Source organism: Ctenocephalides felis, unplaced genomic scaffold (assembly GCF_003426905.1).
Source record: "Ctenocephalides felis isolate EL2017-DRISC unplaced genomic scaffold, ASM342690v1 CF-g0.4_SCAFFOLD_01886, whole genome shotgun sequence".
Classification (NCBI taxonomy): domain Eukaryota; kingdom Metazoa; phylum Arthropoda; class Insecta; order Siphonaptera; family Pulicidae; genus Ctenocephalides; species Ctenocephalides felis.
Genome location: NW_020538040.1, coordinates 14365322 through 14393162, shown reverse-complemented (window position 1 = coordinate 14393162; position 27841 = coordinate 14365322). Strand labels below are relative to the sequence as shown.

General features: G+C 30.8%; 2 protein-coding genes across 5 annotated transcripts in view; one reads left to right on the top strand and one right to left on the bottom strand.

Moving 5' to 3' along the window:
• Positions 1-27841, top strand: part of LOC113377881 (unconventional myosin-XVIIIa) — a 286825-nt gene that overhangs the window by 13345 nt on the left and 245639 nt on the right. For all 4 annotated transcript variants that reach the window (XM_026618327.1, XM_026618324.1, XM_026618325.1 and 1 more), the window contains exon 2: positions 17420-17587. In XM_026618327.1, the coding sequence (XP_026474112.1) occupies positions 17426-17587 (162 nt within the window). In that variant the 5' untranslated portion in view covers positions 17420-17425. The remainder of the gene's footprint in view (positions 1-17419; positions 17588-27841) is intronic.
• Positions 203-2209, bottom strand: LOC113374673 (peptide transporter family 1-like). Its single transcript, XM_026614649.1, has one exon. It carries the CDS (start codon positions 2207-2209, stop codon positions 203-205), a length of 2007 nt encoding a protein of 668 aa, XP_026470434.1.

The window sequence follows — 27841 nt, the reverse complement described above, 5'->3', positions numbered from 1 at the left end:
AAAGCGATTTTTTTTAATATTTTGATTAAATTTTAGACATATTTTAAAATTGAAATATTGAAAAAAAACCACAAAACAAAAAAATACTACATTAGCTTTCTAAAATTATTATATTATTAACTTATTATCAAACAATTTACTTTAGCTATAATAAGTGTATTAGTTTGGTTCATGCTTTAATTGCAATAGAGTCCTTTTGTCTTCAAAATAGAATTTGTTTTGTTATTAAAGGCTTAAATCTTTTTGCAACAATCATAAGCAATACCATGCTTAACGCCAGCAAAGTAGCTTCCATGTAAAGTTTATGATCTAAATCCATTCCTTGAATACGTAGCGTTTCCTGTACGAAATATTGACCAATCCCATCTGCAAAAAATTGTAAGGATGCAACCAATATCTTACAAGATGGTGGAGCTTCACTGTAGATAAACTCGAAAAATGTAAGTGAGAAATAAATCTCTCCAAATATTAGTAATATGCTCTGAGGTAACATCCAAGAGATGTGCACTGAATTAGGTTCCGTGATCACGAAGAGATTTGCCTTTGTACCAGATATGGTGATGAGGTATACACCGCCTTGGTATAAATGAAAATTTAGGACTGACGCTTCATTCAAAATTAAATTATATTCCTCTACAACAACTTCCACTGTTCTCTTTGTATCGATAACCACCAGATCGCCAGCAACTAATGTTGGTGTTACTGTCATTGCTACATCTACACCTTTGGAATCTCTGGCAATGACACTATCTTCGATTTTAGCTCCAATAACAGATAAAATGGGCTGACCGGCTTCGGACTTCTCAAGAATCTCATTGTAAGAGATGGCAACTGCATTTCCATCTTCAATTTTCAACAATATCGACACGGCAGTACCGCCATTTGCTTCGATCATCTCGCTTATTTGCGAAAAGCATGTTCCCTTTACAATTAATGGAAATATTTGAAATGGTTTGCTAGGTATATGTTTATTGGTATACTTTTCTTGCACTCCCATGACAATAGGCTTGGATGTAATACTTGGTGCTTCTATTACTGCAATGCAATTAAGTTCATTGAATATTCTAATTTGAAACTCGTTTGATTGTGGCAAAACCGGCAAATTTATTTTAATACATGATTCTAAAAAGGCTGAAATCCAGAAAGCTAAGGCCACCATCAGTCCTCCAAAGATCATCCTTCGGAAGGTTCTATCTAACTTACATGGTTTTATCAATGGGTCTATAACATATTGACAAATAGGCATTAAAATAACTGCTAACAAGGGATTTAAAAGTTCAAAATGTTCTACTATGAATGTGTATGATCCAAATTGTCCGTCCATTCTGCTCGCTTGAAAAATCCATTCATCTTGACCCATAAAGTAAACACCGGAATAGAGCGGAATGCAACAGAATATAACGAGCATATTAAGGACGGTTTTGATGTCAACGACTAATTCAGTTCCAAATTTGGGTTCAGCATGGTCTAACCAATGGGCCTGAGGGTTAGTTTTTCGCTCTCGAATCGACTTCTTGAGTCCATACCATATGCATCGGACAATATTTTGGGCTGTTTTACGTGTAGTTCTATTTATAGTATAAAGAGGAGTACCAGCTAAATAAATGATCAGACATAAAATAACACATATCATACCTATACCAAAAGGCAATATGAAGCAGTCTTGCTCTCCTAAGCATGGAACTTTCGTTTTTGCCAATGGTGATATAAAATGTCCAACGAGTGAGGCAAAGTTTTGTATTATGTAGTTAATTCTAAAGTACTTCATCAGAGCCGCTCTTTGTTCTGGTAGTTTAAATTGATCTCCTTCGAATACGAATTGTGTTCGACTCAATATAAAACTATTAATTAAATGGTATACGAGTTCAAAATATACAATTCCTTTGGCCACTGAACGGAGACTTGGCAATGCTTCCAAAATAAATAACGATTGAGCAATAATACCTCTAAAGAATCCATATCCTAGAATGTAGTACTTGTTTCCATAACTTTCAGTGACCAATGCTCCGAATGGATATAGCAAATACGTTCCTATTCTTCGATAACGAAAATAAGACGTTGTTTCGGCTTTGGTAAAGCCAATTTTGTTCACCATGAACATACGCGTTATAGCGTTGTTTGATGCGTAATACATGCCCCAAAATACGCCAATGAAAAAGAATGGATATATTCCTTTGGGAATTTTACTTGATGTCTGCTGCTCTTCCATTTTTTTTCGATTTCAAATTTGGGCTGATTCAATTAGTTTGAAATAATAACTTTTTGATATCCCGATTTGACTTTTGGTTTTCATTTGTTTTTTTTTATAAAATACTATATACCATTCAAAAGGCTTTATTAAATACTTAGAGTAGTAGTAAGTGGCAATATTCCTTAAGGCCTGCATTTCCTGATATGTGTAAATAATTGACATAAATGAAATAGAATTGAGATTTAGCTATTTGGATAGAATATTCAACTGTTTATTTCAGAAATAGTTTTTTGCTTTCACCAAAGTTTAAGGGGATATTTTAGTGTAGAGCGATGAATTTTATGTCATTTTCGAAGTGTCGTAAAAGAAAGCAATGAATGTTTTTACTATCCATTTTTTACCACTTGTTTATTAGTAGTATTATTAAAATACAATACAAAAATTTAAAAAAAGTTGAAAATTGAAAAAACTGGGAGCTGATGAAGTGGGGGGGGGGGTCTAAAAAAATTGGCACCTCAGTCTCAGCCCTCCTAGCCATCCGAAATAAAAGAAATAAAAAGATTTAAATTACAATGATGTCGCAATCGCCCGAACTACTAGCGATGAGTAAAAAATTTTTTACAAATTTGCGGCGACTGTTTGAAAAAAAAGTGTTCGATAAATATAGTGAAAATAGAAATTCGGGGATGATGCTAGTTCGGGCTACAGATAAGTCTATAAACAAGAGTCTCTGAACATCTCAATTGGTACAACATCGGTCGAGTACAATTCGAGAAATGGTGTCAACAGTACTGAAAAAGTCTGTTCTAAGAAAAACACATTTAAAGTTTTGCGTGAAGTTCTTTGCTGTCAAAGTCATAAAATGATATGTTATACTTCTTTTATTTAATCTGCCATTCCTGCTTCATGCATCGGACTTTCTTTTACTTCAAAAAAACTATTTTCTCATTATTGTTCTGAGTTTCTGAACCTATACATCAAATTAATAATTCATTTGGTGATAAACTGTCTGAAATTCGTCTAATGACTTCCTAATGCCTTTTGTCCGATTAGACCCTGACAAACCAGTTTGGAGACCGAGTCAGTAAAATGCCTTTATTTCCGAAAATAGCTCAAAAACCTTCTCGTACCCATATTCTTAGACAGTTAAACTTTGAAAATATGAAATTAAAAAAAAAACGATTTTTTTGAATATCTACACTAGAATACCTCCTTAAATAATGATTATTAATTGATATCATTCAACTACATTTGTTCATTAATATCTGTTGTTATATTAACTACAGTCTATTAATACACCTTGTATATTTAAAATTATTCCAAATCAAATAAATTATATGAAAAAATTGACAAAAAATATTGACAAAAGCTTCGTTATACTCAACATAAAAATAAATATTCATATATTTATTACTTCTAACTTAGTTACAAAATGATCAGAAGGACCTGACTTGTTGCAACGTTTTCAATTTACTCCAAGTTTATAATTTTCGAATAAATGATCGTATTAAAAATAGAAGGACAAAGACATTGTTATACATAGGCTTGCCGGATCAACTAAACCTTATTTGATTTAGTAGATCGTTAGTCAATCGAAAGACCTTCTCCGTGAACTACATAATATCTCACATAAAACATCTCCACAATTAGAACTTGGCCCGAAGGTATAAATTGCTTTTAATGTGTGAACTGTTACTAGATTTATCACACGCCACTTCTATTCCGTCAGTATGGATAGAGAAGCACTTCTCTACTTCTTCAATGGTAGTTGGTTGTCGGTGTCGGTATGCATAAATTGACTTTAATTAATGCCAAGATTGTGCTCTTAGCATTTCACGACAACACGGCGAGATTCTTTGATTTGTACAAAGAAAATTCTATTCTGATTATCTCTTGAACTATACCAAGAGGAAAACTCTGTCAGTCAACTTATGACAACTGACATTTTAGAAAATTGATGAAATTTAATTATATCTTCTTTGGAAGGCAGGTCCATTGTATGGGAGCTTTGTCTACGTTTGCTTTCTATGCTTCAGCTTTGAACATTCTTGTTTTTTTCTCGTGGAAGTTCACACACCTGCCTTTGACAGAGAAATGGTCATCAAAGTGGTCTTCACAAATAAGAAGATGCCACTGACGATCAAGCTGAATTTCTACTTGTAGAAGAAAGTGGTAGAATGCAACATTTGGACATTGGAGTTGAAACTTTTGCTTTCGTATTTTCGAGCTTTTGCTTTCTATGCCTCAATTTGGAACGTCCTTGTTTTTTCCTTGAGAATTGAACATCCCTGTTTTTTTTCGTGGAAGTTCACAGACCTGCCTTAGGCAGAGCAATGGTCATCAAAGTGGTCTTCACAAATAAGCAGATACCACTGACGATCAAGCTGAATTTTTACCTGTAGCAGAAAGTGGTAGAATGTAACATTTGGATATTGGATTTGGAACTTTTTCTTTTGTGCTTTCGCGCTTTCGCTTTCTATGCCTCAATTTTGAACACCCTTGTTTTCTCCTTGAGAGCATTGTCTACGTTTCAAACTTCTGTCCTAATGCTTCTGCTTTCTATGCTTCAGCTTTGAACATCCTTGTTTTTTCTTATGAGAGTCCATAGACCTGCCTTTGGCAGAGTAAAAGTCATCATAGTAGTCTTCACAAAGAAGAGTATGCCACACGATCAAACTGAATTTCTACTTGTAGAAGAAAGTGATAGAATGCAAGATTTGGACATCGGAGTTGAAATTTTTGCTTTTGTGCTTTCGCGCTTTTGCTTTCTATGTTTTTTCCTTGAGAGCATTGTCTACGTTTCAAACTACCGTCGTAATGCTTCTGCTTTCTATGCTTCAGCTTTGAACATCCTTGTTTTTTTCTCATGGAAGTCCACAGACTTGCTTTTGGCAGAGCAAAAGTCATCAAAGTGGTCTTCACAAATAAGAAGATGCCACTGACGATTAAGCTGAATTTCTACTTGTAGAAGAAAGGTATAAAATGCAATATTTGGACATTGAATTTAAAACTTCTGTCTTCATGTTTTTTTCCTATGCCTTAATTTTGAATATCCTTGTTTTTTTCCTCGAGAGCATTGTCTTCGTTTCAAACTTCTGTCGTAAGACTTCTGCTTTCTATGCTTCAGCTTGAACATCCTTGTTTTTTTCTCATGGATGTCCACAGACCTGCCAATGACCATCAAGTTGAATCTCTACTTGTAGAAGAAAGTGATAGAATGCAAGATTTGGACATTAGAGTTGGAACTTCTGCTTTCGTGCTTTTGCTTTCTGTGCCTTAATTTTAAACAATCTTGTTTTTTTTTTTGTGAGAGCATTGTCTACAATGCTCTCGTCAAACTTCTGTCGTAATGCTTCTGCAAGGCAAGGCAAGGCAAAAGTTGTCAAAGTGATCTTCACAAAAAAGTGGATGCCACTGACGATCAAGAATTTCTACTTGTAGAAGAAACTGATATATGCAATATTTGGACAATGAAGTTGGAACTTCGGTCTTAATGATTTTTTTTCCTATGCCTTAAGTTTGAACATCTTTGTTTTTTCGTGGAAATCCACAGATCTGCGTTCGCCAGGGCAAGTGTCATCAAAGTAGTCTTAACAAAAAAGAAGATGCTACTGACGAGCAAACTGAATCTTTACTTGTAGAAGAAAGTGATGAAATTCAACATTCGGACATAGAAATGAGACTTGGGATTCCAAATCGAAATGGAGTTATTGCTCTGTACATAAGTTACTTCGAGAATGTCATATTATTTACAGTCATCTTTAAATCACTTATCATTGTTTTTATTTAATAATTGCATAGATAACTGACAGCATTTTATTGTATATTGTCACCATCTGAATAATTACACACACATTTGTTGACAAAATGAAAATATGCATTGCCAGGGTCTATTAATCAGACGTAAACAACAAAACAATGATATTTTTAATTTGGTTTCAAATTCATGCGTTTTAATTATAGTCCTACACTTCATTCAATGAAAAAATCAAGTTGATATCCTAATATTGGCATAAACCTTACACTTGCAATCCTTGGCATAAGTTTCACTATATATAGCAATCAAAATTAATACAATTTTATAACCTATTATGATATGATTCATGTATAAAAATCTCTGGTTGTGTAATTAAGGCTAAGGTGGGTATATGGTGGACATTTTCTGACTTTTGTATATTGTTCTTGATAACTTATTTGGTCGTTCTTCAAATTTTGATTTATGTATACTGCTTTTACCCTTAATTACTTCTCCTACGAAAAGTATTTCCAAATAATTGTGGATTGTAAAATTTTAAATGTACCACGGTAATATTTCATAAAATCTTTTAAAGTAGTCGTTGCATCTTAACAAAGTTGGACTTATTTGTGAAGCACCTCTACATTAGCTTCAAAAAGGTTTTATATACCAACACCTGTTTTATCTGGTAAAAGTTTTGATTTTCTTTCAATCAACCATCGCAGTACCTGCATTTTCGATATTTGATATGTTATTTTCATGCCAATTTAGTGTGCAGGATACCTGAATACGACTTCATTTTGTGATATAATAATGTGAAAGTTAGAGTTGTTATTCTGAGACAGGGTTCAAAGGGGAAAGATGAAGTATGTTCGTTCGAACAAGTTTCCATATTTACATTGAGTCAACGCTTTACATGAACAATATCTGTAGACCAAATTGATTTTGAAGAGTAAGTTTTGTTGTTAGATCCTTTTTAATAATAACTGTTACTTAGGCACGATGCCATGCACCCACCACTAGTTATACCAACAGGTAAATTACCAAAATTTTTGCTGACCTAAAAGAAAGTAGCATGGCCATACCCTGTCTTCCCTACTCTAGTATTCTATTTTTAGTTACTAGTATTTCATTACAAATATATTTATCAACATACATATTAAATTAGTCGTTGATTAAAAAAAAATAAAAAAGAATTCTTTCACGTCCATTGATTCATGCTCAAGTATTGTCTGTCACTGTTTGAGAATGCCAAAGAACAATTCTCGTACCGTATGCGCATATATAGAGTAAGAAATGAGCGGTACGATTTTTAAACGAATACTTGCACGCGCTACGCTTTGTTTCTCGACTTATACACTTTGTTATTGGATAATGAATACAGAACACATATTTATACACGGAAAGTGAAATAATTTATTAAGTGCCAATTGAAATCGTTCACTGAGGGTACTGAAATAAAACCTAATACAAGATAAACCACTGCCATCAGCTGGGACCTCATGCTACTTTTAGTATCCAATTAGTAGATTTAGGAGCCGACTCTGCGTTAAATAGACAAATGTTGTGTTAAGTTCCAGATGTTATACAAAATGTTACTAAATACTTATCGTTAAAAACGATTAACATTTTTGAAAAAAATTTACTTCGAAAAAATTAGATTTTTGAGAAACAAAAAAAAAATTGTTTGAAAAAAAATTTTCTTTATTTTGGCATAGTTTGGAAATTCTGAACTTTTTTTCAAAGCAATCGTACTGCTTTAACTGCATAAAGACGAAATGTAAAAGCGCGTAAGCCCCGCGTCGCCGTCTAACGGATAAACATTGGTACGGAACCCATAGGAATGTAAACAAAATTCATACTTATTGTTAAACTTTCTATAAAATATCTGATATTTTGATCTGCATATGCCTAATGATCATTTTTGACCGCCAAATGGCTTTTTGTTTTACTTTTTTCATTAGATCTCCGAAACCGCTAGACCTGCCTTCATGAAAATTTGATCAATTCTTCATCTTATACAAGTAAAATGTTTTTGAATTTTTAAAATCGGACGCTCCGTTCTCTTAAAAACCGTGTTACCGTTTTTGGCACTTTTTGCCCCGTATCTTCGGAACGGCTAGACCTGCCTCCACCAAAAACTAATCAGCGCATCTCCTTATCAGTACAAATGGAATGTTTTTTAAATTATTTAAATCGGTTGATCAGTGTTCTCGAAATCGTCGACGAAAATTTGTATCCGCACACACACACACCCACACACACACATACATCCATTTTTTCTAAGGTATGCCAAAATATTCAGAAATCTTTGAAACGTCGAGAAATGCAAAAATTTTCATTTTCGATTTCTTTGTGATTACTATAACTTACCCTACGGGAAGTTAAAAAATCATGAACAATGGTAATTCTTTAGATTTTGAAGTTCTCTTTACAAATTTCAACTTTGTTACCTCGAATTTGTACGGCAAGTCGCCGCCATATTGGAAAAATGTCGTCAAAAAACAGTTTTTTTACAATATCTTCTTTCCGGTTCATTCTACTGTTTTTTGACGCCATTTTTCCAATATGGCGTTGACTTGCCGTAAAAAATCGAGGTAGCAAAGTTGTTATTCGTAAAGAGCACATTGAAATCTATAAGATTGCCAATTTCCCGGATATTACTATGCCGACAAAACTACCAAATATTTTATAAATATTTTTGAAGATGGTATAATACTCATTATGCAATATTTGAGGATTTTATGACTATATGTAACTACAATTATTTTTTATGTTTACACTCTGACGGTGTGACGAACAACCTCTAAAAGGATCTCTATCCTGCCTAACTTACACCTTATCCTTATAGTTCAAAATTTGGGTTTTCAGTTTTTTGGGTCTCTCAAAAATAATACTAAAAGTTACACATATTTGAACTATAACATTTCTCATGTTGGTTCGGCAAGTGAACTCCGTGTTTTATTACATTTTGCAATATATATTTCCCTTGGTCTGTTGACATAAGTTTTAAACTTAATCCTACAGAAAGGTTAATATGGCAGTCTGGAGATTTATGTAATTTTTTCTAGAAATTAATTTGTTAGAGACAATTTTATGAATTCGTGACCGACATCTCCCTGAATGTGTTTGAAGTTGCTTCGTTCTTATGAAATATTATTTATTGGTTTTATCAAAAAAGATTTCACAAAAGAGTTCATGCGATACGATTAAAATGATGTGATTGGATGAGGTTCGAAATAGAAATATAAACTTTATCGCATTTGCAAATGAAAAATTGTTTTTCACTAAACTACCTACTATACATGAACAAAAGGTGTTTTACATTTGGACTCAGCAAAGCTAAAAATTCAACTGAAATCATCTAAACTGAAGTCAGCACTTACTTAGTTTCCAATCTATTATTCTAACTTATTGCTTCAATGTAGGGAAGGACTATTTTTTCAGTGAAAATTCAAAACATTTGCAAAACTTCATGTAATTTTAATCATTTCCCAAAAAAAAAGGTTCAGACGCGATTGAAGTAAAACTTATTTGCTACTGTTTAAGATGGCATTTAAGTAAAAATATATACATCATATAACAATTTTGAATAATGTTTATTAGTAATATGGTAACACTCGTGATGCACACATTTATTAGTGTTAACCATTGTACACATTCATATAATGATAAATTATAAGATATATATTTATAATAGCTTTAAAAATATGTATAATATTTAAAAACAATAACGTAATTAAAGTCATACTTCAAATATGACATGATCGGTTTGTCATTGTAATTAACATTTAGAAATGAACCTTCATTAGAGAAATGAAGTAATTGCTGATTAATAACTTCTATAATATTCGTTCACACAGTGGATTATGTTAAACAACGCCTAAACAAATATTGTTTTTGCAACTTCACTCATAATGTAATTGTGTTTGAAGAACTTCATGTAATTAAAATTCACATACATTCATTGACTGATGGTATTTTTTTATACTTTTTCGCTGGCGATATAATCTCATTCAATAACTTCAAAAATTTACAGAAACTACGAATAATATAGAAATAATTTCTTATCAATAAACTTACGTTTAGTACACGGCTCAAATGTTTAATTTGTTTTATTATTTTCAAGGAACAGGGTAAAATATTCTTTTGATTCAGACATTTTTTATTAAATCAAGATTTGTACTACCATGTAACTTTAAAATGTTTATTTATCTATGCCGATTTCCTTGTTGATATCGGTATGCATACAACGTTGATGCTGGTACGCATACAACGACAGATCTCTATTCACATACACGACGACTAATCACAATCGACCCGTATAGAAATGATATCAATGAGAGCGAATGACGAATCTTTGGCACTCGACTCTTATCTTATCTGCAGTAACGCACTTCCGTTGCATTCGTTCGGATTTACACCCTAGCGCCTAAAGAAGTTTTACTTCCAAAATTCAACTGTAGCCATCTAAACTGAAATCTGCACTTACTTAGTTTCCAACCTAATATTTTAACTTATTGCTTCAATGTAGGGAAGGACTATTTTTTCAGTGAAAATTCAAAACATTATAAAACTTCATGTAACTTCAATAATTTCCTAAAAAAAATTGCAGACCTCAGAATGATCATATGAGATATTCCGTTCTGTTTCTTTAGATAGCGAACCCTAACAATGTTGTACTGTGAATTAACTGCCTATTTATGTTTGTTGCAAGCAATATATATATATTTCTGTGATATCTCCTCGTTTCCTAACAATAGCATCACAAATTGTAAAGTTATTATCCGAGTGAGCAATAACTAACACGAATTAGTACAATATGCGGGCGCACTTCATCTATCTTTAAATACAAAATAAAAGGATAAATTTCCAGCCAGCTCGGGCGCGCGGCCTCTCTCAGATAAGAAGCCGATTGTTGCCCCGGAATGCTTTATAACTGCGATAATAATGCACTTCGAATAATAACAGGCATCTCCAAATGATTGTAAAGGGCTTGAAATTTATTATTTTAAAAATTCAGTACCAATGTAGAGGGATACTTTGTAGTTGGCATGGTTATAATTGACGACATTGAAAAGAATGGACAAATCCACTGTGAATTATTATGCAGTTATCTATATTTTTTAGTTTTGGACAGCAACCAGAAATAAGAGGTTCTATATGCTTCAAGTGTTGATACTTGTGGACCAATTCTGCTGCACAAAAGATAAATGTTATGGCAAGGCCATGTTACGCTTCAACTTGCATACATTATGCTACTAAATTATACTGAATACTGACAAAATGTCAGTATTCTTGTCTTTTGCTGTGCATTCAGGCGTTTGTTATGAAGCTGGTTCAGAAAGACCCTGTTACCTAAGATCATTTGTGCAGTTTCTAGGTTAGGTTTGTTATCCGACAACCTCAGAAAAACGCCTGACTGCACAGCAACCACATGACTTTTGTCAATGTTTCGAACGATTTTGTATGGAAAGTTCTACATATCATAGCCTTCTCATAACATTCGTCTGTTGTTCGAAAGAATCGGTTCATTATTCCCGACAACGGAAAAAATGCCAATGGTAAACTTAATTTAATTACAATAATTGCATAATTGATACTTCGAAAAAAAAATTCCAATAACAATTAAATGTCGTTGCTTTTTTATGCGTTAAGGATACCAAGGGACCGATTTTGCTGTAAATTATACCAATTTTATTGCAAGATTATGTTAAGTTGCGTTTTCCATATAAAATGGCACTAAAAACTGTCAAAATGCTATGTGGTTGCTGTGCAGTCCGGCGTTTTAGATAGAAAACACAAAAACGTCAACAGAGAATCTTACCATAACTGCATCTTTCTGATGTCTAATAACATATGAGTGAAGTTGCATTTCATTTATAAAACGCCTGTGTGCATAGCAAATACATAGCATTTTGACTGTATTTAGTACCATTTCATATGGAAAACGCAGCGAAAGAGGGCTAGAACGACTGGACTGACTCAGAGGTCTCGGGATCGATCCCGTTTCGAGAAGTTTGATGTCAAGCAGTAGTAACATAAATTTTCACTTGGAAATATAGATAGCAATGTGTTTCTAAGTTAAAAAGCCCTCATCCGGCATTGCTGCATCAATACAATATTCTTCCTATTACAGAAATTGTAATAATAAAATTTATCACACAGTGGTGGGACTATTGTTTGAGTTGCCATTTGTAAATCTGACATAGTAGAGTCAAATTAGACCAACAGCTCATAGGACACTTAAGTTTTGACTGCTGTTCCAAACAATAAAAAAAATTCTCTTTAGACAAACCTCAACTTTTATGCAAGATATATATGAACAATTATATATAATTTGATAAAAAAATTTAAATAAATATTATAATGCTATAATTTGTTCGAGAGTTCATTTTCATGACCATATAGAAAAATTTGATTAATATTTAGTGAACATCAATTATTTAACGTAAACTATCATTTTAAGTGGTTAACATTTTAAGGATGAATTTTCTGTATTTTGAGTTATTATAAGGATTTTTTCTAGAGTTTTCAAGGATGATCTTCTATTATTTATTCCTTGACCCTCAGTTTGGAGTCCACTGATCTAACACATTGACCACTATATAATAATAATATAGTAGCATGCGGTCTCCACACAATCGCGTGGCAAATAAAAAAGCAGATCCATATACGAAGGAATTATTTATTGCGCGCGCGAATAGGAACTGTGTCACTTGCAACTTACAAGCTTTGCTCGGAAAAGTCACATTATTGAATGAACCGTTGAATTATCCAATAATAATAATAACTATAGTTGAAAGTGGCATCGTGCCTTGAGGCAAAATGCTGGAACCTCCCGCACCGAAAATAAACATTTTTAACTTCCCGTAGGGTAAGTTATTGTAATGGGCCGAAAATCCAATTAAAAATTTTTATATTTCTCGACGTTTTGAAGGTTTCTGAACATTTTGGCATACCTCAGAAAAAATGGATGTGTGTGTGTGTATGTATGTATGGATACAAATTTCCAGTCACGTTTTCGGGCGCACGGATCAACCGATTTCAATGGTTCAAAAAACATTCGATTCCTATTGATAGGGAGAAGAGCTGCTTAGTTTTTGGCAATGGCAGGTCCAGCCATTTCGGAGATACGGAGCAAAGAGTGCAGAAAATAGAAATCGAGTTTTTGAGAGAACGGTGTATCCGATTTGAATGATCTAAAAAACATTCAATTAGTAATGATTGGGAGTAGTGTTTATTAGTTTTTGGCAAAGGCAATCCCAGCCATTTTGAAGATACGGAGCTAAATATGTAAAAAATGGCAGTTTTTGAGAGAACTGAGCGTCCGATTTAAATGATTCAAAGAACTTTCTGCTTGTCTTAACACAATAATTGATTTTGGAAAAAGAAATTTGTTTCAACTTTTTTTTAAATTTTTTTGTATATCGAAAATAATTCAGATTTTATTTTTAATTCTGACTATAGTTCTAATATACTTTAAACAAATAATTTCAACTTTGCAATTCAGTTTATATAATTCTTATAAATATTAGACAATGTTACAATATTAATAATAATCTATTTAAAAACATTCAGTATTCCTCGAACATTTCGTTACGGTACGGGAAGTTCCAGCAATTTGCCTTAAGGCACGATGCCATACACCCCACTAGTTCTTATCTAAAATTAATCCTAAGGGTAACGTGCAACAGTTGGTGGCGCCTCTATGGAGTGTAGATACAATTAAAATTATAGTAATGGCAATGCTGTGTTTGCGATCTATTACACTTCTTTTATCTATGGTCACTCCGCACTTGTTATTGTAAATTAAAATAAATAAAAATCTATCGAAATCTAGACTAAACAAAAAAAGTAATAAAAATAAACAAAATAATTAATAAACGAAATGATTCCAATACGATTCTTATAATATTGGGCTAGTAACTTTGATATATTTGAACAAAGTAAGGATCACTGTAGATGATGATGGTAAGGAATAGTGGTAAACCATCATAAGGAACCCATTAGTATTCCATATCATCAAAAATTATTTACTGCGGCTCTGAAATAGATTCTGTGTGTAAGTTTTATTACCCGCAATTAAAACGTGCCATTGCGCTTTATTTTCATTGCTTTATTTATGGCTTTCAATTAAGAATAAATTTATATTAAGATAACCATTTAGCTAAAGAAAGATTTTATTCCTTTTAGCTTAATGGATTTATTTGTCGAATTATAATTACTCGTAAAACTTTCAAGGAATTGTTATTTTCAAGAATTTATCTTGAAAGTGTTGTAGATGTTGGAGAAATATTTGTTCAAATGTTATTGTCTTGATATATCAAAATATAGCTGATGATATATATATTTTTGGATTTTACGTTAGTTTAAATTATTACATGAAGTTGTAGTAATTTTACTAAAAATAGTGGAATTCTATAAAAAAATTAAAACATACAGCGAACTTAATTGTTGAAGAAAAAAGGGGTTTTCTAATATTCCAATATTTATATTGTATTTATATATATATGTACTTCTATTATTTATATATACTTTATTTATTCTTTTTTAAACTTCCCGTAGGGCAAGTTCTAGTAATCGCATTTAAATTTAAAATTTTTATATCTTTACGTTTCAGAGGTTTCTGAATATTTTGGCATACCTTTAAAAAAATGGATGTATGCTGTGCGCGCGTGTGTGTGCGCGCGTGTGTGTGCGCGCGTGTGTGTGCGTGTGTGTGTGTGTTCGGATACAAATTTTCGTCGACGATTTCGGGAACACGGATGAAGCGATTTGAATAATTCAAAAAACATTCGACTCGTATTGATAATGAAACGTGCTGATTAGTTTTTGGCGAAGGCAGGTCTAGCCGTTCCGAAGATGTGAGGCAAAAAGTGCTAAAAACTGTAACTCAGTTTTTAAGAGAATGGAGTGTCCGATTTGAGTAATTCAAAAAACATTTTACTTGTATTAACAATATGAAGAACTGATCAAATTTGTATGAAAGCAGGTCTAGCGGTTTCGGAGATCTAGTGAAAAAAGTAAAAAAATGCCATCTAGCGGTCAAAAATGATCATTAGACATATGCACATCAAATTATCAGATATTTTATAATTTTAACAATAAGTATAAATTTTGTTTACATGCCTTTGTGGGTTCCGTACCAATGTTTATTCGTTAGACGACGGCACGGCGCTTACGCGCTTCGATATTTCGTCTCTATGCAGTTAAAGCAGTACGATTGCTTTGAAAAAAAGTTCAGAATTTTCAAAATATTTCAAAATAAATTTTTCTTCAAAAAGTCTTTTTTTTTTTTTTCAAAAAACAGTAAATTTTTGTCAAAAATTTATAGTTTCTCAAAAATCTAATTTTTCAGAGTATTTTTTTTTTAAATGTTAATCTTTTTTTTAAAAAAATAATTTTTTGTAAGCAGATCTACCATCTTTATATCACAAACGAACAAATTATAAATTTTTTAGTGATACTATTTTAAAGTAGAAGGCAATAGATGTGTAACCTGCCATCACCTTTATTTTTACGATGTCGCTATCAGGGATTAAACAGAAATGTATCAATCATTTATTACATAAGTATTTTTTTTGTTAGTAGTTTTTGTTATTTTGAGCTCTTGTATTTAGTTTATGATACCTGAATATCATTTTTAAGTATACACTATTTAATTGTTTTGTAAGATTTTTTATATCAGCTCTAAAAAAGCTGAAATGAGGGTGGGGTGAAAAAGACCAACTAAACTTTTACATTAACAAAGTAAACAATAATTATCAATAATTTTCAAATTTGAATTTAAATTCTTATTATTTTAAATAACTTTTATGAATGTTTTAATTTATGAACACTGTTTTTTTGTTCTTAAGACTGTTAGTTAAGTATGTGCAGGACAGTTACAAGTTAATTGGCTTAAATTAGCATTAATATGAATGCCTACAACTTTTCTGAATTCTTTGCATGTTTGTTTGCAAAAACTCTTCATGCCAATAAACATATATATGAATGTAAGAATTTTGCTTTCCAGCGAAGTTATACTAAAGCAATGTTTTGGAATAATAATTTTTAATTTTTTTTGTTGGCCTCTAAACTTTTAACGTTTAACCACGAACATTCCGTGTAAAAGCTCAATGCCATGAAGATTGTCACCTTCATGACCAATATAATAACACGAAAATACGTCCGAACAGTAACTTCTAATATTTTTTTATAATTAAACCACTTTCCATACGCCCATATTATTTTACGATATTTGTTAAGACTTCATTAAGATTTCGAAGACAATTTGTTCAAAAATTCATTTCGAAGAAAGAGCTTGGCCAATCTTTACCAGAAAGTAATCAGCATGATTTCCAAGATATATCTTAAGAACAATTTTTGAATTTTTGAAGTCGATTCACGGTTTCTGGCTAAACCCTGGGATAAAATTTTTGCACTTATCTCCTAACAATAACAAAAAGACAATTGAGTCTATAATCGCTCAAAACTGATCAAAGCTAATTCTTATCGTGTTTCTTGGAATGGTCTTATTTTTTTTTAATTTTCTGCAATTTAGGTGTCAAACAATTCAGAATGACTTGAAATCTTGAGATGACATAAATCGAAAGTTAATAGATATCAGATTATACTGAACTCTATATTTTTGTAGATCGATTTTCTTTTTTCAATCCTTTTGCTAATCGAGCAAAATCAAATGCAACTTGCAAGCTCATCAGGATAGAATTACAGATTGCGCAGTGGTCAGTGTTGTTGTCAATGAAACTGACTAACAATATCAAATTTCCGTAATGTTAAACAATTAATATTGTTTGTCTATAAATATTTATTCATGTGTCGTTTATTCATAGGAAATGTATTGAATTTCGCTGTTTTATTTGCAGATCAATTTCATGCGGTCTCTTTATCGATTACCATATGTTAAATATGAGATAAAATGATATGGATATATTTATTTACTGTTGTGTAACTGTTGGTATAGTTGATAATGAAAAAATGAGTTTATTTTAAATTTGAATTTTGAGTATAATTAAGAATCTCCTCCGTGAATTAGTAGTTAGAGCTATGGGTTATCCCATATTCATCAGTTTTTACTTGAAAATATGTTTCCCTGTGAAAACTTGCCTTTAGGGCATTGCTGCATAATTAAAAAATTAATCAGTATTACAGAAATTATAGTAATAAATTTATCAAATATAGATTAGCCAACCATTGCCTTGTAAAAAACGACGAAGTTAAGAGAAGTTTTCATATCAGAATTCATTTCAGAGTAATAGTTTCTTCAGCAAAGTATCTTATTTTGATCCCTTGTATCCGAAAATCATGTGTGCCTAAGCGACTTCATTTGACCCATACAAATCGACCCGCTCTAATGTCGAACTACGCACATATTAAATAATATACATAATTTTTATAATAATAATTATTATTCAAGTATATTAATGTCACAAAAATAGACTTTATTTATAACAAATTAAACTATAATAAATATTTTCTTTCTCCAGTGAAACATGTTCAATTTCATGAAGAAGGGCGGCTCCTCGTCCTCCGCGCTCACGGAGGATCGAGAAAAGGAGCGCAGAAAAGCCGACAAGAAGTTACGAAAGGAGCAACAGAAAAGGGATAGGGCGTCGGGTACCATGTCAGCCGAGGAACTTCTTAGGCTGGACGAGGTTTGTTGACATGTATTTCACTATTTTACTTGGTTAATGTTTAATTATTTACTCATTATTATATTAATAATGAACTTTATCAAAACATTACCAACAAGGAGAACCTCAGGGTTGCTCATCTGGGATTTTGATGAAACTTTGCATGGTTGAAGAAGAGTTAATAGTCCAAACAAACATCTTAAAATATTATAGGCCTAGGGTTAACTATAATAATTATAAAATTGAAGTTTAGAAAGATAGGAAGCGATGGATATATACACGAATAGTGTTTTTTATTTATATGTCAGTATGGTCATGTGGTTAAGACTATAAATAAGGTGGAAATATTGAATATTGAGGCATTGATTTTCTTCTAGGCATTTTTTGGAATTTCATTTTTTTATCATGATTTTGAACTTGCCGATTTATATATATCTTTGATATTTTTGAGTAATTTGGAAATCTCATATCTTCTTGAAAAATTTATTAGTTGTATTTTTGATATTTTCGTATTTATTTAAAATTTTAGTAATGTTTCTAATTTTAGAAAATTTCAAGTAGTTTTGTAAGTTCTAAAAAAATTTCTAGAAAAAACAAATTCTAGAAAAATAATTGATGATTTGGTTAATGTTTTAAAATATTTTTTGTCCATTCATTCAAAGCATTATTAGTGTCGAGACATCAACAAAAATTAGTGTCACATTATATTTACATATGACAATTATTATTGAAATTGATACGTAACTTTTTACTCTACTTTTTTCATTCAAAAATCATAAAATTGCGTTCACGATTCTTATTCTAAATATTACAACAACTATCTAACATGATAAATAAATAAACAACATTTTTCAATGGATGATAAATATTACAATTATCATGTCTGGACAGAAAATATTTCACGAGTTTATTATGTGTATCATTTTGATACTCTAAAAGCAAACATTGAATAATTTCTGATAAAATTGCTGAACAAATTTTCTGAATCCAAACATGGAAGTAGATATAGACAAAACAGTATTGATTGTTATACAATTTATTTGAATGTATAACACATGACAAATTGATAAAATTTATCAAAAATGGTAATTGATGTTTTTGTCAAAATTTAGGCTTTAGTAATAGTTGACTTATTGGAAAACATTTGTAGAGGAATTTGTACAAATACTAGATGACCCGACAGGCGGTGTCCTGTACCCACGTCTACATTTCAAAAGTTCAATTTTTTTTAATATCCTATTTGATGTCCTGCCTTTGTGATTTATTTATGGTCTTAGCATAAGCAGTATAAAAAATCCAGAAAAAAATAATATAGTATCTGGGGTAGAAGAACAATATCACACTTGATTTTACCACACAACTAAATTGCTTCAATAATTTAGTCTATAATTTTCATTATCTCGTACGATATATTAGTTGGTTTTTTGGCAATTTTAGTTTCTAAAGTACATTTTTCTTACTAATAAATTAATAAACATTATTGGTCATGTTCAAATCTTAGGTGAATTAATTTGTAAAATCTAGTTCATATGAGCACTCTTCAATCTAAGATCAACTTCCTAAATTATCCATATCCAATGCCAAACAAATGAATTTTTGACACATGAAACAATTCTAAATCATTTTTTTTAATAAGTAGAAATATTAATTTTTATTGTTAAATAATTTAGGAAAGTAAACCAAAATGCGACAAGCATAAGTTTAAAAAAATAATGTATATGCAATTTTGGACTTATTGCGTTATTTTTTTAAACCGAATTATATAATTTCATCTGCCAAATATATACTGTTGACTGTATCTTCTATCATTTTAATTTTTGGCACATCCAAGCTGCTTTTCGGGAATAATAATGTAGACATTACATTTTTCTTATATATTAAATTCAAATATTATCTAGGCTCATAAATTTAGCTAAATTCAAATTTCTAGTGGATTGACATTTCTAGCAGATGACAGTTCAAATGTTTGCAATGTCAAACAAGGATAAGTGTTTTTTTGTAATTTTTGTCATTTATTTCTACTATATTCCTATAGTTTTATCACTCATTCAATCTTAAAAATTTCCTTTGACAAACTCTAAAAAGAATTATCAAAATCCGAATAACCGTTTAGGAGAAGTATCAAATCATACATCCGTACAGAAGAATTTTATATATAAGATATGAGCAATTATTCCCACAAATTAGATATAATAATATAATTTTTTTTGCCAAATTATCTTCGCATTTTTAAACAATTTGCATTTGCAAATGTATAGATTTATAAACAATTGCGTGAAAGCAATAATATACCGCAATTTAAGCGTATCAAGTAGAAACTCATAGTCTGTGTGTTTTTATTAAAATTCACACCGATTTCTTGATGAGATTTGCTTTCTACGTATTATATTTGAATATCGTAGAAATTATTAATTTCTTAATAAAATCGATGTATCAATCATATTTCAATATAAATATTTATTTCTTAATTTACTTTTGAGTTCGATGACAAATCATAGTAAATCATTATACGTATATTTCATGATTTTCCAGAGAATGAAATCAAGATGGTTTTTGTAAAAATTGGACAAAAAATTTCTCTTAAAATCGTGATTTTTGTGTGAAAAATATGTGTTGTAGCCAAAATGCTAAAATACATCAAACCTTATATATTAGAATTAATTCTAGACAGAATAAATTAATTTTGATTTTGGTGTAAATAGAGCAATATTACATAGAGCATATATTAATTTTTTTTCAACAACGTATTACAAGAAAACGGCTCGGTAGATTTTCACCTAAAACTAATCAGTATCATTTCCAACTAATATCTTTTGAACAGTTTTTGATTTTTTAAAATCGATTCGGTAGGATGAGCTTAAATGTGGACGAAAAATTTAACACTTTTTCCCAGATTACAAAGAAATGGCTCGGCAGATCGTCGCACAAATATATAATCCTCATCGAGATACATCAAATGGCTCTTAAATTTCTGAAATCGGTTCAGGCGTTTTTGAGCAAACATCGATGAAAGGTCTAATTTTGACAAATGCCAAAAAAAACGATACTAATTTTTGCAAATTTTGACGAATTTTCAAAATTAAACGACTTGTCGTAGGGCCGTAATATTTAAGTATGATCTAGAAGACCATGATATCTATCACCAAAAAAAAATTTTAACACTGTATTACAAGAAAACGGCTCGGCCGATATCTACCAAAAAATTAATCAGCACGTTTCCCAACCAATATCTTTCGAATGGTTTTTGATTTTTCAAAATCGATTCACAATTGCGGGCTAAAACGTGGTCGAATTTTTTTTCACTTTTCTGCTATTTACAAAGAAACAGCTTGGCTGATCGACGCGCAAATTGATAAACACTAGTCCTCATCGAGATGCATCGAATGGCTTTTAAATTTTTGAAATCGGTCCAGCCGTTTTTTGAGAAAACGTCGATTTACGGCGAAAAAATTGTTCACGCACACGCACACACATACACACACACACATACACATACTTTTTCCAAATTTGGTCGCATTCGATTCAGAATGGCTTGAAACGTAGATAAAACATAAAATTAGCGAAACGGAGCTGTTTTTGGGAACTTTTTGCAAAAAAAACCCTTATGGACACGACAATCAAGAAAATTTTCAAATTTTACTCTTCGGGAAAATGATTTACTTCTTCAAACTTCTGGCGTATATTGAGCAGATTTTTTTTAGTATCAATACCCAGTTATTAGCCTGGAACTTTCAGTGAACTATTTCACCTACCACATTGTTATATTAATATAATTTGACCTAAAGCCTTAGGTACGAGTATTTTTAAGTTCGAATCCGTTTCCAAAAATCGTCGAACTCACGCAACGATATGCCGATGGCATTATGTTCAGTTGAATAATAATAATAAATCAGTGTATCGAATCACTGTAAAGGTTTTACATTTTACGTTTTACAGTTTTAAATTATCGTAAATAAGTGTGTTAGATTTTTTTGTGGTTTTGTTAAAGAATCGGGAATCAAAGAACCGAATCTTCGTTACGCTAACGATCACATACAATAAATTATTACGAATACCGCATCGTTAGTTCGGATTGTAAAGGAACAGTCAAGTGCAATAATGTTATATATAATTGACTCGGACTGAAGACCAAGTTAAACTTAAAGAAATTAAAAATTACAAAGGTAATCAATGTAGCTTTTGGAACATGTGGAGTTTTCTCTGGAATAAGCTAAAAAAACTAGTGGAGCCATAGCATCATGCCTTAAGGCAAATTGCTAATACTATGCGTACCGAAAATTACTTTTTTTTTTTAAAAAAATTGTCAAAATTTTTGAAATCTTTGAAAAAAATATACTTTGGAGAATATTGAAATTTTTGAAAAAAAAATTTACTTTTCTGGAAAATTTATCCGCTACACACATGACATGATGGTATCCGAACACGCACGCACACGCACACGCTCACACATACACATCCATTTTTTCTAAGGTTTGCCAAAATGTGTAGAAGCCTTTAAAACGTAGACATTCATGAGAAATTAACAAAAAAATCAATATTTTATTGATGCATACGTTGAATAAATCTTCTCGGCATAGATTTCAAAATGTAGTAATGAATTTTAGTTTTTTTAAAACTATATAAATGGTTTTGTGCACTCTATGTGCACAAATTTTGCATGCATACCACAAATTCATTCATTATTTTGTCAAAAATTAAATTTTCAACTTCCCGAAGAAGTTTATATTTTCGTCAAAAAATTCTATTTGCAAATTTTGTTTTCCGACGTTTCAAGTCATTCTGAATCGAATGATACGAAATTTAAAAATAAATCATGTGTATGTATGTGAGTTGATTTGTAGCTTTTGGTCGACGTTTTCTCAAGAACGGTTGGACCAATTTAAAAAGTTTAGAAGCTATTCGATAAGGACTAATGTTTATTACTTTTGTGCGACGATCAGTCGAACCGTTTTTTTGTAATTAATAGAAAAGTGTCAAATTTTCGTCCATAAAAATTCAAAAACTATTCAAAAGATATTGGTTGGGAATCGCGTTGATTAGTTCTTGATAAAGATCGGCCGGGGCGTTTCTTTGCAATGAAATGTTGAAAAAAATTTTTTTAACGATTTTTATGAAAGTTCGAAATTACATTCTAAAATATTATATGCCTACGGCGAGTGGTTAAATTCTAAAAACTCATCAAAGTTTATAATTTTGCCGTACGCATAAGCGATTCTAATAAGAATCTGTGCTGAAGCATGTGTACGCTCTTTGCTATTTCGTAAATAAAACTTAGGATTTCAAGAAAATGACTTCAAAAATACTAAATCTTCTCTCATTGTCAGAGATTTTGAAAATTGACAGGCATAAATGTAACATGAATTTCTTTGCCAAAATTGCCCTGGTAGTGTTCTAGCTTTATTCTGGCAATATTGCGTTTGGGTGATCTTCGAGGCGGCTTTTTTAATTGTCTGAATGTGTACGTATTTCATCGTTTATTGTTTTTTATTATCTAACTTCATTCTGCAATCTGATAATTCTAAAACTTTAACCAGAGCTTCTAACATATATGTGAAAATAATATTGTATAGAAATTAGTAGATACAGCCTGTGGCTTCTCTACTAGGGATATATAAATAAATAAATATATATATATATATATATATATATATATATATATATAATATAATAACAAAAACTAGTGGTGCATGTCATCATCCCTTAAGCCAAATTGCTGGAACTTTCCGTACCAAAAATTTAAATTGTTTAAAGAAGCTTTAAAATATTTTGAAAACCTTAGAAAATGTAGATTTTTGAGTATTTTGAATAAATTGACTTTTGAAAAATTTTAATTTTTTTAGATCTTGAAATTCTTTGAATTACATGAACTTTTTTTTCGAAGCAATTGCGCTGTGTAGCTGTTTTAGAGACGAAATATCGAAGCGCGAAAGCGCCGCCTTGCAGTAAAACAGATAAACATTGATACACCTATAGAAATATAAACAAAATTTGTATTTATTATTAAAATCTTTATAAAATGTTTAGTAATTTGATGTTTCTTTTACTTTTTTATTTGATGTCCGAAACTGTTGGACCTGCTTTTCATTAAAAAAAAAAAATTAGTTCTTCGTTTCGTCAGTACAAGTAAAATGTTTTTGAATTATTGAAATCGGACGCTTCGTTCTCTCAAAAACTGAATTGGACCTGCCTTTGCCAAAAACTAATCAGCACGTCTCCCCATTAAAACTAATCGGATGTTTTTTATTTATTCAGATATGTACCATATAAATTCTTTCTAAGGTGTGCCAAAATATTCAGAAACCTTTGATACGTAAAAATATATGAAAAATTTAATTCTCGATTTTTTTTGCGATTACTATAACTTACACTAACAATAAGGGAGGTTAAAAATATAAAAACAAAAGAAAAAACAATAAAATATAGCAAAAGAAAAGTAATAAATTCAACTAGACTAAATGAGGTATGCAGGCAGTTTGCTTTTTAATTTGGTGAGCTGGTACATTTAACTGGCTAATTCGTTTGGATGGACGTCTATTTTATTTTTTGTATTTGGAAGCCACCACTTTTATTTGTTCTCCAATTGTGAGCGATTCAATAAATAATAAACATTATTACTATATTCTGTAACGGTACTGTAATTTATTATTTGTCTCCAAGTTATTAATATTTCTATTAAAGTTAGCATTTTAATTATATATTTAACATATCGTCTCTTCCTCGTTCTCAACGCTCCATCTGATGCCGCCTTAGATCTATTTATACCGCACGAATATCCTTTGACGATAATTATAATTAGCGCGAATTACTCAGGTAATACGCGCACAGAACAGAACAGAACAGAACAGACTGTTGTCATTTGGGACGAATGAAATTCTCATAACAATATTTCATACACTCATGAAAAATAAAATATTTTACATGGTAAGAGAACACTTTATAATATCTATAGCTTATGCATATAAATAAAATCGGAGTGTCTGGTTTTTAATTTTGAAATGGGCGTTTTTAATTAATGCTTATGAATAGAAATAAGGTACATATACCAAATAACTTTTTGAATTTTTTTTGTCTCTCTGTCTGTTTGACTTTATCTTGACATTATTTTAGTAGATAATTGTATGTTATGGAGATTAAAGATATTACTCTTGTTAACTTTTCGTAGAGTAAGTTATAGTAATCGCAAAAAATGGAAAATTAATTTTTTTATTTATCATTACGATTCAGAATCTTCTGAATATTTTGGCATTTTTCGTAAAAAATCGATGTGTATGTGTGATGTGTTCATGAATGTGTGTGTATGTATGTGCGGATACAATTTTTCGTCGACGATCTCGAGAACAAAGGATCAACCGATTTGAATAATTCAAGAAACGTTCGATTCCTATTGATTAGGAGAATACACGATTTCGAGAGCACGGATCAACCGATTTGCATGATTCAATAATCATTCGATTTTTATTGACTTGGACGTGCTTGGAATTAAAAAAAAAAAATAAAAAATTATCAAAAAATTTCTTTTTTAAAAACAAATCAGAATTTTCAAAAAATCAAGATTAAAAAAATTTTACAGTACGCATTTATAATAAGTATTCTGTTTCAAAATATTGAAAACAATTGTTATTAATTATTGAATAATTTTAATTTCTCGAATGTTTAATTACGTTACGGGATATTCCAGCAATTTGCCTTAAGGCACGATGCCATGCACCACTAGTTATTTTCTATTTTTTGACTCGCTAAAAAATATTTTCAGAAAATATGTTCGAAACATAATTGTTTCTCAAATATGATTATAAAAATAATTTTTATAGGCCTACGAAAAGTGATTTAATTATAAAAATTCATTGGAGTATGGAGAAATGGTTCGGGCGGTTAGTACATATAACATGCATAATATAAATTGGAAATTGGTGAGATTTTATCATTATCAATGAACAGCAAAATATATATTATCAAAACAAACAGTTGAAAATTTTACCACAATTTTAAATGTTTCTAAATCTCAAATCTTATTCATCAATTCGATTAATTACACATATATGTATTCTATCTCTAAAACGCCACTTACGTCTAGCTTTTTCATTCTCATAATATATGAGCAAATCAATTACCTCATTCAGCTTCGAATCAAAACATTTTCAGATTATTTGATAAAAATTAAACATGTTATATTTGATAAAAATTAAACATTGTATATTTGATAAAAATTAAACATGTTCACTATGTTTGAATGTTGATCATTTATTGCAGAAACCGGACGCGAGTTCGAATGTATTTTTCTATAAACAGTCGATCGTCTTTTATCAAACAAAAATATTTTCTTTATGGTAATCGATAATTTTCTTCGATATAATCAACGGTTGGTTATATGTTTAATATTTTGAAAATGACACTATTGCGCTCAAATTTGTAAGATAAAAATCAGTTCTTGTTGGTATTATAAATCTGACTTTTGTAAGCATTTCTGTTAAAATCATAACCTTTTATCATAACTGTTGGTGCATAGTATGGTGCCTTAAGGTAATTTGCTGGAACTCCCCGAACTATAATTAGAAGCTTTAAAACTTTGCGAAAACTCTGATAAAGCTAATTAGATTTTTGAGAATATTAATATTTTTGAAAATATTGACTTTTTTCGAAAAATTTGATTTTTTTTATATTTTGAATTTTTGAATTTTTTTATTAATTTATTGAAAATTTAGATTTTTTAAATGTATAATATAAATTGAAAACCACATTGATGAGTTCGCTTTATCATCAATGAACAACAAAATGTGTATTATGAAAATAAACCGTTTTCAAACCAAACGCGCTGCTTTAGAGACGAAATATCGAAGCGCGTAAGCGCCGCATTGCAGACAGTAGCAGTTAAGCAATATAAATCTTGGTATGGAATCCCTAGAAATGTAAACAAAATTTGTACTTATTATTAACGTCTATTTAAAATATCTGATAATTTGATGCCAAATAGCATTTTTTCAAAACTTTTTTCATTGGATCTCCAAAATGGCTAGACCTGCCTTTTCAAAAATTTAATCTGTTCTCTATTTTGTCAATACAAGTAAAATGTTTCATGAATCATTCAAATCGGTTGATCCATGTTCTCGAAATCGTCGACAAAAAATTGTATTCACACATACATACATACACATACATCATTTTTTCTAAAGTATGCCAAAATGTTCAGAAACCTTTGAAACGTAAAGATATTTAAAAATTGTCATTTTTGTTTTTTTTGCAATTACTATAAGGGGGCGTCCATTAATCACATGAGGTTTTTAGGGGGAGGGCGGGTTTGACAACATATCACAAAATATCACGCGGGGGAGGGAGGGGTATAGCAAGATATCACGTGTATTTATTTTTAAACTATTTTTTTTTTAATTCAAACATTTTCAAAAGAATCAAAAATTTTGTAGTTTTTTCACGTAACTATAAATACACATGATGTTTGGTGGGGGAAGGGGGTAATTTTGAATCTCATCATATATCACCAAGGGGTAGGGGGGTCCAAAGATCCTTAAAACCTCGCTCACGTGATTAATGGACGCCCCCTAACTTACTATACAATGATCTCATAAATAGCCATTTGTAAACGGTAATATTATTATTATTATTATTATCATATTATTATCTTATTATTTCTAATATTGTTATTTTGTTATATTTATTATTATTTGTCACTTATTGTTTTTATTCTACTTTAATGTTTTTCTAGTGTTATTTTTATTATTCACAAATTTTATTCATTTTTTAACTTCCCGTAGGGTAATGGGCCGAAAATCGAGAATGAAAATTTTTGCATATCTTCACTTTTTTGAAGGTTTCTGAACATTTTGGCATACCTCAGAAAAATGGATGTGTGTGTGTGTGTATGTATGTGTGGATACAATTTTTCGTCCACGTTTTCGGGAGCACGGATCAACCGATTTGAATGGTTAAAAAACCGTTTCCTATTGGGGAGATGTATTGATTAGTTTTTGACAAAGGCAAGTCTAGCAGTTTTGGAGATACTGAGCAAAGAGTGCAGAGAAAACTGAATATCCGATTTGAACGATCCAAAAATCATTCATTCGTAATGACCGGGAAAAGTGGAGATTAGTTTTTGTCAAAGGCAGTTCCAGCCGTTTCGTAGATACAGAGCTAAATATACAAAAATAGCAGTTTTTGAGAGAACTAAGCATCCGATTTGAATTATTCAAAAATCTTTCTGCTTGTGTTGACGAAACAAATGATCCTGGGGATTTTTTTTTTTCAAAAAATTTTTTTTTAATA